The sequence below is a fragment of the Pempheris klunzingeri genome, chromosome 6 (assembly GCF_042242105.1).
Source record: "Pempheris klunzingeri isolate RE-2024b chromosome 6, fPemKlu1.hap1, whole genome shotgun sequence".
Taxonomy (NCBI): domain Eukaryota; kingdom Metazoa; phylum Chordata; class Actinopteri; order Acropomatiformes; family Pempheridae; genus Pempheris; species Pempheris klunzingeri.
In genome coordinates this window covers 5,753,526-5,764,935 of record NC_092017.1, presented here as the reverse complement: position 1 = coordinate 5,764,935, position 11,410 = coordinate 5,753,526, and the positions used below count along the sequence as shown (strand labels likewise).

Here is an 11,410-nt window from a genome sequence, read left to right as displayed (position 1 = left end):
ATCATAACTCAGAAACACTAGACAGCACGAGGCGAGAAAAAGGCCAGTTTGAACAAATGTGTTTTCTGCTGCTTTTGAAAAGCATCAACCAAGACCGCAGATCGAATGTCTGCAGATATAGTGATCCACAATGTCAGAGCCGCCACTTCAAAGGCACAACCTCCTTTCCTTTTAGTCAAGTGTGAGGGGCTGACGGTAAACCCTGGTCAGAGGACCTCAGACACCTGCTGGTGATGAAGCAGCTCAGAGATGTATGCTGGTGCCATGCAGAGCTCCATATGTAAAAACAGGGACCTTGAAATGAATCCTGAACTTGATGGGAAGCCAGTGTAGAGAGAATAGGATGGGTGTGATGTGAGGGGATCTGCTGGACTTGGCTAGCAGCCTCGCAGAAGAGTTCTGGACCAATTGTTGGCCGTCCACAGAAGTAAATAAATAAAATTCCTCTTTTATATGAGAAACAAAAGAGGTGGGTGCGTCTACATTTTGATATATTTGCAAATATGTGAGATTATATGGCAATGATATGAGAAAATGTAAAAATCTCAAGGAAGATAAGATATAGGATATATAGGATATAGTGCTATAGAGTAATAGGTAATAGATAATAAAAATAGTAATAGATAATAAAACAGAAAAAAGTAATGGCTTAAACTACACAAAGATCAGTGGGTGGTTTGAGATGAAGTATTAAATAGTCAGTCAGGTCAGTGATTCACAAATATACACTAGAGCCCACATGTTTAATTTCTTACATGTGGTGACTCTAATGTCTTTAATTCATCCACTAAAAATGTTTAGAAGGCATTTCATCATATCATCTCCAGCTCTCCTGGTTAAATCTGTACAGTGATTCAGATTCAACCACTAGGTGGTAACAAACAGCCGTCAGTGTTTCGGCCATCTCTTGTTGTAGCAGTCCCTAGATACAATCATTCTCACCAAGATGTCGCTGACCTTAGAGGTAAACACAAACCCAAACAGACACATTCCACACATGGGTCAACATGGCGCTGCTGACTGACCAGCTGCTGTGTTGGACTTGGACTGAGCGAAGTCTTTGCCTGAGACAAACAGTCACTGGAGGGTTTGACCGAGCAACGCTGCTGCTGAAGGGTTTTACAGCTCGGTTGTATTAGTGCTCAACTTTACAAGTTTCAGTAATAAACCATGAGAAGCATTGCTTGGGCTGAGAACCAGATAAATCATGCAGCTGGTTTATACTGGTATTAAATTAGTAGGTCTGCATTTAAAATAATTATCAAATCAAGCTGTGTGAGGTGTTCACAAATCATACAACACAAGTCAGACCACAAATGCATTGGACATGGAAACATGGAGAATTAATGTAAATCAGATTATTAATTTTCTGTTCTGGATGTTGTAGAAAGTCTTTTTTTCAGACTACAGGTGGCTCCCATGGACAGTTTGACCACTTACCTTCAGGAAAAAGCTGCAAAGCAAAATCAGTTTATTAACGATGCATCATTATTTACAGCTGCAGACTTGACAGATTTTTGTAAGAACCCTTTATTATTGTTCATATTTACAGGTGCAAAAGGCTCACAAACAAACTGGATTTATGTTCGGGGACTCCTAGTGTTACATGCCACACACAAGTGCAATTATTCATGGAATAAATTCTACTCATAAAATGAAATGTTATCAAAGTGCTCTAAGTCAGAGAAAACATGGGCCTGCTGTAACTTGCATGGGTGCAATTACAATGCAGCCATATAAAACACTGTCTCACAGTGAACAATGAGGCTCCTTAGGGACTGTATGAAAATGATCGGGATGGGGAGGGGAAAAAAAACAAAAGAAAAGTAATACAGATCCTTCTGGGTGTATTAATATTTAATTTTCTCTTCTTATAACTAGGAAACAAACTGCAATACTTTTCCTACAAAATCTAAACAGAATATTAGAGTACTATTTATATATAAAATAATGGGAAAATTACAAATATTTTCTAAAATGAATAATTGATGTACCACAATTTCACAGTATGAATCTGGAGTGAAAAAAATGAAATAAAAACCCTCCCCTTCTCACTCAGACGACCGTCCCTTCAGCAAAAACTCTTTTCTGAATCCCCTCACCCAACTAACTTTCATACAATCCCTGGAATCGACGGAAAATATGTTGGATGTAGCATATATCTATATCTATATATAATAGCGTGCACTAATCTGTAGGGCCATGTATGCCACCCAGGTTAGAAGTGGAGACTTTTATAAGATAAAGTCCTCCTGAATGGACTCAGGATCTGGAGGAACATTCTCATTGCATGTGTCAACATTCAGAAGTTACTATCTTTAACCACCAGGGGCAGCAAAGCCTGCCTGCCAAACAGGCAGCAAAAACAGCAAAAGGAGCACTTCTGCCGTTAAAAACATCAACAGCGGGTGATTTTATACACTCACGTCAAACGCGTGCCATAGCAATAAATAGACAATCTAGAAGAGGAAGCAGAAGAAGCACGGAAAGTCCATTTCCTGCGAAGGGACTGGTGTTCATCGATGAAGGCTCAGTGCAAATAAGTGTAAACATAATCCAAAGCAGCGGGCGCTTTAGTGGAGTGGTGGTGGTGGTGCACAGTGCTAGTCGGTCCGCTTAAAATCCAGTGTGCTACCAAGTCTTTGTTTCACTTCTCCCGGAGGAGGTATAACAGGGTGGCCTTCAGATAGTGTCCAAAGGCACAGACGGCAGACACCAGCCAGTGGGAGCGGAAGCTGGGATCAGTGTTCACCACACACTTTGTTACATCCACCTGCAACAGGACACATACAAGTCATGCAAGTGCAAGAGCTCAACAAATGAACTCAACAAAATAAATGGCACATTAGAAGCAAATGTGCAACAGAAAGAAGGCCTTATAAATCCCACATCTGTTCCTGATTTGTCAATATTCTGAGAATCCGCAGTCACAAGATGTACAACTTGCACACAACTATGTTATTTCAAAGCCAAAGCCCACACTGTAATCTCAGAACTGCTTATTTCAGAAATCGAGTTATATAACTTTCATGGCTAATGAAATGAATTTCACAGAGAGCACAGTGAAGTGTCAGTCCTGACACTAAACACATCCCCCTCTTCAGATCCTTCTGAACCTTCATATCACGAAATGTTATTCAGGTCTCCCACACTTGGACATCATCTCCCAGTGGAAAAATATGACAGTTTGAGTTTAGCCTGCAACTCAGTTGTGCTTACGAGGTCAGTCCAACAATGCACTGCTCTTCATTTTGTCACACTCCACTTGTGCCGTGTCTCTGAGTACATGGGTGTTCATTTGTGCACTTGTTATGCTCTTTCCAGCAGAGCAGAACAGAGACAGAGGCACATTGCCAGGCCTTGTTCCTTCTTGTGCCTAAGTTTCACTTTATTGTTTCTGCAGGGTTTTATCGGACACTGTTCTAGTGTTCTGTCTGACGCAATGTCTCCAGATCATGTCTAGCTGTTAGTTTTCATTAACCAAAAAACTGCAGGTTACATTCTAATAGAGTCAGGTTTAACAATGTTTTATGTGTAAAAGTTCAGCTCATCCTTGAGATCCATCAGCCCAGAAATCTGAGGAGAAAAACTTCATCATTTCCTTCTAATCAGGTAACGTATCTGCTGTGCTGCCTTAGTGTCTTATTTCATGAATTCCAAACCCATGTGCAACAAAAAAAGAACTAGAAATAAAAATAAAAAACAAGCCTACATTTGAATGTATTATTGATCATAAATCTATTTATTTATTACAGAAATAAATAATATCCTATGGGGTACACATTGGTATTAACAGCTTCAGTTATACTATGTAATTTCTCACATAGGTATATTATCATAGAATAGTCCCAACATATCTATCTTTAATCAGTATTGTATCCGGTATCATATGGTGATACATTTTCTGATGTAATAAATCAGCAACAGATTCATATTTTTCTCTTACACCAGTAAAATATGATGCAGTATGGAACTACATAATATTGCTATACTAACTCTCTAATACCAATGCTGGGAGTGGATACAAACGTACTGTGTGTGGCAGGTTTTACAGTGAGGTGGACAAACTTTGTCCCACTCAGCATGGTGCAAATAGGAGGAAGCACGCCGCCTTCATTTACCATCATGAAACTAGAGGCCTGCTAGAGTTATGTCATCAGCACCACTCGCACAAACAAGTGATCGAGTGAAAAAAAAATGTTTCCCTTACCCAGCCCCCTCTCCTTTTTAACCAGGAGATCAGGCTCTTGCGGACAAACTCCCCCATGCAGTCGACAATGGTATGAACCATAGCTGGATGACCATGGCGAACACAGTCCACTGCCAAGGCTCCTGCCACCGCGTACAAGGAAACCACCTTCCCCCACGTCACACCTGACAGGAGACACACAAGCTGTGGTCATGAATGGCCCACTAACTGATGTACAAACACATTGCCAAATTGTGCACATGAAAAACGTTTTCCAAAAAAAAAATCACTTGATGATATGACTGTTGTTGGAAAATGGTTAAGCAAAGGGAAGTGAGTTTGCTGTTGGAGTAGTTTTCATTGCTGTTGCTAGCTGTCAGCAGCTCTTTTCAAAGATGGATCAACAAATTAGAAAACCTCAGCAGCAGCTGGGCATTATGCCTCCAAACCTGTCTGTCCCACACAGAGGAAGAAAACCCAAACACAAGGCTCTGGGCGGCAGGCGGGCAGTACGCCTCGCTAGATTAGTGAGTAGATCATTTTTCCAACTTAATTCGCATGTTGAGTAAAGCTTTCTGCCGCCACACCATTTACAGTCAAAGCCTCAGACTATCTCAGCAGTTTACATGTCCAACAGATAAAAACTGTGCCTCAGCTCCATCCATCTTCTTAAACTGTTGTCTCATTCAGCCCTAGGATCCAAAACAAGGAGCAACTGAAACTGAAAAGACTTGTAATAGAAATGAAAGATCTGAGAAGTGAGGCAGCTACGTCCTGTCTAATTCTACTCGCTGAACCACCTAAATGCAATCAAAACATTGGGAGAAGACAAAGCATGAAGACTAAAGTATTTAGAAAGACTATAGAAGACCCTGTTGGGAAAAAACAGCTTTAACAGTTTAAGAATTATGACATTATGAGGAGTTTTAAGTAACGTGAATGAGGTAATAAAATGTAAATAATGGGTGTTAAATAAAACCTTCAGTCATGCTGCATCACACAAGATATGAAATGTCTATATTGTGCAAATCAGTTTGAACCAAATCTATTTTCCCACTGCTGACATATCATTGAGTTTCGAAGTCATCACAAACGTCACTGTGTGGAGATCCAAGAGATAAAACAAATCTGATCAACATGAACTGCTTTCTTTGGCTCTGATTCTCCTCATGCGTTTCTGCTTTAATGGAGATCCCATATGGAAGCTGACTAAAGTAAACCTCACCTCCAAAAGGCTGTTTGAAGAACATCAATATCATTTTGGAGCCTTTGTGAAAGACGTCTTACAAAAAGAACAGATGAAATCAATACAGCAGAGCACGAGATATTTTGGCTTTAAACCCCAGTTTGGGTCAAGCTCTAAAAATGTTGTGTAGGATCCAGCCTACATAACATTTCCCATAATGCAACTCGACTGCGTCCTTTGTTATAACTCTCCTTGCTATTAAATGCTCAAGTCTTTCAGACACCACAACGTCAGTTTTAACTTCATGTTTCCCTTAAAATAACTAAAGTCCCCAAGCCCAAGCTGAAATAACCCTGATGACATCATTGCAAAAAAAAAAAAGTCTTCAAAAAAAGCGCCACATCCTACGCTGCTGCATGATGTAACATGCAGGACGTGAGAAGATGCTTTAGCTGTAGTTCATCTTGTGGAAGGCGGCACGACATTTGTGACCGAGCTCATGCACATATGTCAAGTTCGTGGTCATTATCTGCTGCTGGCCATGACTTCCTCTTCCCACAGTGACATGTCTAGTCAGCTTTACTAAATGTGTCCCTCAATAAATGACACACTCATTATCATAACCATAAGGGCTTGCTTGTATTAAGGTATAGAGAACCAGACTAACCAGACTGACTCATATTCACCTCTGCAGCAGGTCTGCTTCATTACATTCCCTGAGGAATAAGCCAGCTGCAGTTTATGACTGAACTCCCCGGGTGGGGTTCAAACTGTCTGTAACAATCACTCGCTCTAAGAACAAGTTAACCTAATATGGACTGAATGTTTTCCCTATGCTTCCTTTCTGTGAGGGGATAATGACTGCATCAAAATATTTCTGACTTGCAGCACAATCCTGTGGTCACCCTGTGTAAGAGGTGTTTACATGAAAAACTATGCCAGAATCTATTTTTGGAAGGGAAAAACTCAATTGCTCCGGTAATTCAATGAAAAAGCATCAACAGAAGCAGCAGCACAAGTTCTCCAATCTTTCAGTATCTTTATTGTATTTGCCTCGAGCTCTGAAGTTCCTCTTCCCATGGACAATAAATTGAAGAACTTGAACAAACTCAGTAATCTCATCTTTGTTTTAAGCTCCGGTTCAGTGATAAACCTGATAACAAAGTACTAGTTCCTACGGTGCAGGCCTGGATGTGGGGCCTGCTGTACGACCTTTAGACGTACCTGTGGAGAAGATGTCTGCAGCCACAGCCAGGAAAGCGTCAGACACGACGCTCTCCGACGCCACTGTGATGTTGAGCTGACGCGCCACGTTGCGGTAAACGTTGGGTCGAAGGTACTCCAGCTCATCGCCTGTCCAAAACATGAATGACCAAATGAAATCAAAATGTTTCTATCGAGTGTTTGCAGTGTCTCAGACTTTGCTTTTAGACTTTAAACATAGTTAAAGGGACATTATGTAACTTCTAAAAGAAGCACTAACACACTCTTCCACATACAATTGAATAGATAATTTAATAAGCAATAAAACAAACCGTAGTTTACTGCTACGATCTCAGCTCGTGGCAGCTAAGAGTAGCTAATGGTAGCAAACATTAGGTGAATGTTGCTCTTTAACAGAAAAAATTGGCTGATTTTTTCACTCTTCTCCACTTGTGCTACTCTAACAATTAACATTTTGCCTAAATGTTAAACAGTTTTTAGCAAGTTTAGCAGAGGTTTAATCCCACAATTGTCATTTGTAGCAGCAATGGTTGCTGTTTAGCAAAAGCTACAGTCTTACTTTAAATTTCAAAGTACACTGATACCTCTCTCTCTCTCTCTCTCTCTCTCTCTCTCTCTCTCTCTCTCTTGTGTGTTGGTTTGATATTCGGCTGGAGCCAGTTAGCTTAGCTTGGAAACTGCTAGCAAAGGTACCTGGCAACTGGTCGTAGCATAAACGTAGCAATAGCCTGAAAGTCATAACTTTTTAATATACTACAGTGTTTTTGCAGTGATTAAACAGACAAGATATAAACATATTAATAATGAGTGAGCTTTAGAGGTGTTAGTAGGGCCATTTGTTACCTTTGGACAGAGCCAGGCTAGCTGTTTCTCCCTGTTTCCAGCCTTTGTGCTAAGCTAAGGTTAAGCTAAGCTAAGCTAAGCTAACCTGCTGCTGGCTCTGGCTACATATTTACTGTACAGACCAGAGATCATATTCCATCTCCTCCTCTAACTCTCAGCTAATAAGTGTATCTTCAAAAATGTCAATCTGATTCCACCTTAATGTTGACAGTAAGAGCTGCACATGCTTGTTGTTGTTACTGACTTCATATCCAAATGATCTAATCCCTCTGTCAGACTCTGGCCTCAGAGGTCTGCCAACTCTGTTTAGACATTTGGGAGGCAGAAACATTTTTAGAAACTTTGTTGGATCTGAGTTTCCAGTGAATTACAGAACTGAACTGGAGGTGGAGGTGTGACCACAAAGATAAAGTGAAGGAGCCATCTGTGGTCTATCAGTTATCAGTGTGGGCAAACACCCAGGCTGTGAGACATCACTGAAGGGACCTGGTGAAAATGTAAGGAAGGACACATTTCTGTCATTCTTCTGAATACTTACTTTTTCTATTGTTCTTGGCCTAAAAGTGGTCAAATAGAACCACAGCTGGTGTCAAAACCCCACTTTGTGTCACTTTAGATGAGTAAATCTAAAGTGTCCAGCTCCCTGAATGTTGGAGTATTCAAAGAATATAAAGTCAGTGTCACCGTGAAGCACAAAGTTTGCCCCCTCTCCCCCCGGACTCACCCAGCCACAGCAGCACCGACGAAACCTCCCCCAGCGTCCCACCTGATGCAGCCAGTCCGTGCTCAGGCTTGGACCAGCCTATCCCGGCACGGTTCAGCCTGGAGTGAATGTAGTCCCTGCACAGGGCTTTGGCCTGGGACACCAGCTCCTTGTCGGTGGGCGAGCGGTCAAACACTTCGGCCGCGAACACAGAGGAGCGGCGCAACATCTCCATCCCCGGGTCATCCGCCGCGGACTGCGCTGCTCACCTTCCCGCTTCCACCGCCTCGCACAGCGGCCGCTGCTCCCCGGCGCACGCACGCACGCCCGCCCCCGCCCCCTCCCTCCCTGTTTCCCTGTCTAGTAGATGGGGACTCCTCTGGAGATTATCCTGCATAACAAACACGCGGATTAGTTTGTGGACATCTTTTGATAGCCTGGATAAAACTGTCCGACGCAAACGAACTGAAAGTCCACCGAGGCTGCAGGTTATATAACACCGGAGCTGGAGAGGGAGGGAGGGGTGGGGGTGGGGGGGTGATCTGACACTGCACCAGAGAAGTTATGTTTAAATCCCGAAAGTCACAGTAAGTGCTCCCATGGCCGCTCATGATGAAGGTGAGGACAGTTAGACTTACCAGAGAGTTACAGCACTGAGCAGTTCTCCTGACAGGCCTGCATCCTTTCCTGGGCAGGACAGTGGCTCTGATCACTGACTTTTATGATCTGAAGATCTGCTGCCACTCAGAGCGCAAAAAAAAAATGCTCAGCAGTTCACAGTCTGACAGGCTTTCCTTCTAAGGGCACTTATTGTGTCGTCCAAAGGCGGAGATAAGCAGACCAACACAAGCCCCGCCCCCCCCGGCCCCATCTCACACACACACACACCCCCACACACACTCAGGACATGACTCAGTAGTACATCAGCTGTTAATCATAACTGGATTTATTAAACGTGTGCCTACAAAACAGAATCACCAAATCTTAACACAAACTATTCTATCATCTTCTCAATTCTTACCTTCGGCAGCATTAAAGAAGCCTGAAAGGGTTATTCTAACAATCTAATGTTGCATTTCCCTTTATGTGAGAGACACATTAAGAAAAAGTGACCTTGTAGCTTATATGTCAAAATACAATATCCTACCATGATGCAACCAGTAGCACATTTTCATTAGACTCCCCCTGCCTGGTAAGTATCCATCTTTACATCTTTTAAACTCCATGCCTACGGTTTGTAATGCAGGTTTTCTGTTATGAAGTTTGGCCTCCAGGATAAAGGTAACTACGACTGCTCACATAGGCTGAGTAGTTTGCAAAGGTAAAGACCTCCATTGATAAAATTGACTCGATATTCTCATTTACTATCCAGGGCCATAGTTATCCTGCCCTTAGCCATGTCCTGGGAGGGCGGGGGCTACATTCGATTGCATCAAAAAATGCTTAAAAGAAAAAAACACTGGATAGTTTTTGTGCTGATTCCACAATCTTTAAACAATCTGTTATCTTTTTAACAGGTCTGACTAAATATACTGACCAAAACTCTGCAAATCTGCACGCAAATTAGACCATTTCTTGACTGAGAAAAACAAATTAAGGGTATTAAGATATTAGGAAACAAAATACAAATAATCAAAGGGATGATTCAAAATTTTGTCTTGTTTTTGCTGAGAACTAATTGAGAGGATCCATACCCCTCTTAAGTCTGTCCGTTAGAGAGATATAACATGTAGGTTAGTGAGGATTTGGAGGATTTGTCACCTTTGAACAGAGCCAAAACGAACTGCAACTCAACTTCTGGTGTCTGGTATATTTGATGACTCATGACTGTTCTCCAGACAGTCCTGCTGGTTTTTGTTCTTTGCAACAGGAGGAAATGAGGTGAAAGCACACAGTCACATGGTCTGTGCCCACTCGTTATATTGTATTTCATGTGAGGAAGGTTAGTTGTGTGTTCACTACTAATAGTTGGCCAGGATGAGGATATGACACCAGCACACTGCATTCTTTCATTTCAATGCAACATGCTTTATGTGAGTAACCTGCAATTCCACTATTCTGATCCACACATAGTGACATGAGTAGTTAAACAAGCACACATTGTGTGCAGATTTGACAACCAGGATGACCAAATTTATCTGGTACCGCGTGTTATTTTGAGAGCAAAAGACTCTGATAGTAGACAGTGAGCAGCTACACACCTTCTCCACTCCCTAACAGACAACTGTTTGAATGGATTCCTTTGGCAGAGAAGCAACAGTGCCACTCTGGGGAAGCCACCCCACCCACTGTGAATGTTGTTTGGACATGCCCGAGGAATGCCCTGCTGTCTTTATGACTGCTCAACTCTCAATGCAGAGTCCCGAGCGTAAAACACAAAGTGTTACTTATGTGCTCTACTTAAGTACAGATTGATGGTACTTGTACTTCTTTACTTAGTGCAACTTTACTGCATTTCAGAGGCAATTATTGCACCTTTTAGTATACTATATACTAGTAACTAAAACTGTTAATTTAGTTACTAGTATATTTTCAAAAAATTCCAGTAACAACATCTCCAAAGATTTTGAATTAGATTTTTTTACTGATAAACTGAAGGATTGCATGTTCCTTTATGGGCTCGAGAAAATTACCTACTTCTTAAGCAAAATATACGATATAAAACCCTCTTGTATAGGTGTATCACCACAAAGTTGAAAACATGCTATTTTTATGGGCTCATGAAAAGTTGACTTTAATGCTTCCAACATATTGTGATCTTATAGACCATGATGCATTGTTGTAGATTAAACTACCAACAGTATCTGAAGTAGTTAAACTTAAAACATGTACAGTAGTGGGAAAATAAATAGTATTTAAATAAATAAACAGTAAAATAACTTGCGGCGTTCCCCAGGGATTGATTTTAGGGCCAATACTTTTTAATCCATATATTGACACATACACAGAGCATCTCTTTCCACACCTATGCTAATGAGACACAGCTGTATGTGGCTGCGTCTCCCAGTGATGCAGAGCATCATGCAGATGTGTTTTAGATAGGGATGTCAAAACGTTTTACAGCTCAACCACGACAAAACTGAAATTTTAGTCACAGGATCAAAGTCTCAAGAGAACGAAACTGGCCACAAAGTAGCAGGCAAGGAACTTTGGTTTTGTCTTTAGGGTCATATGGGGTATGTCACCAAAATCTGTAGCTCACTTTTAAAAGATGATGCAAACAAGTAGCTGAAAATTATGATAGGATCTGAAGGAAAAAGGTCAG

At 41.5% G+C, this 11,410-nt stretch overlaps 1 protein-coding gene across 1 annotated transcript; it reads right to left on the bottom strand.

Moving 5' to 3' along the window:
* Nucleotides 1–1,514: 1,514 nt before the first annotated feature.
* On the bottom strand, nt 1,515–8,447 carry boka (BCL2 family apoptosis regulator BOK a). Its single transcript, XM_070832431.1, has 4 exons — nt 8,167–8,447; nt 6,600–6,728; nt 4,211–4,374; nt 1,515–2,773 (listed from the first exon to the last, which is right to left on the bottom strand). The coding sequence occupies exons 1-4, from the start codon at nt 8,378–8,380 to the stop codon at nt 2,648–2,650; spliced, it is 633 nt and encodes a 210-aa protein (XP_070688532.1). The 5' UTR covers nt 8,381–8,447; the 3' UTR covers nt 1,515–2,647.
* Nucleotides 8,448–11,410: the final 2,963 nt, after the last annotated feature.

What these genes read in the sequence shown, in the direction of transcription:
- boka (XM_070832431.1), bottom strand. Translation starts at nt 8,380, where the DNA reads ATGGAGATGTTGCGCCGCTCCTCTGTGTTCGCGGCCGAAGTGTTTGAC. An exon ending in TGCAGACATCTTCTCCACAG is followed by an intron (nt 4,375 to 6,599) that starts GTACGTCTAAAG and finishes GTCTCCTGTCAG; the next exon opens with GTGTGACGTGGGGGAAGGTG. An exon ending in TAAAAAGGAGAGGGGGCTGG is followed by an intron (nt 2,774 to 4,210) that starts GTAAGGGAAACA and finishes GTCCTGTTGCAG; the next exon opens with GTGGATGTAACAAAGTGTGT.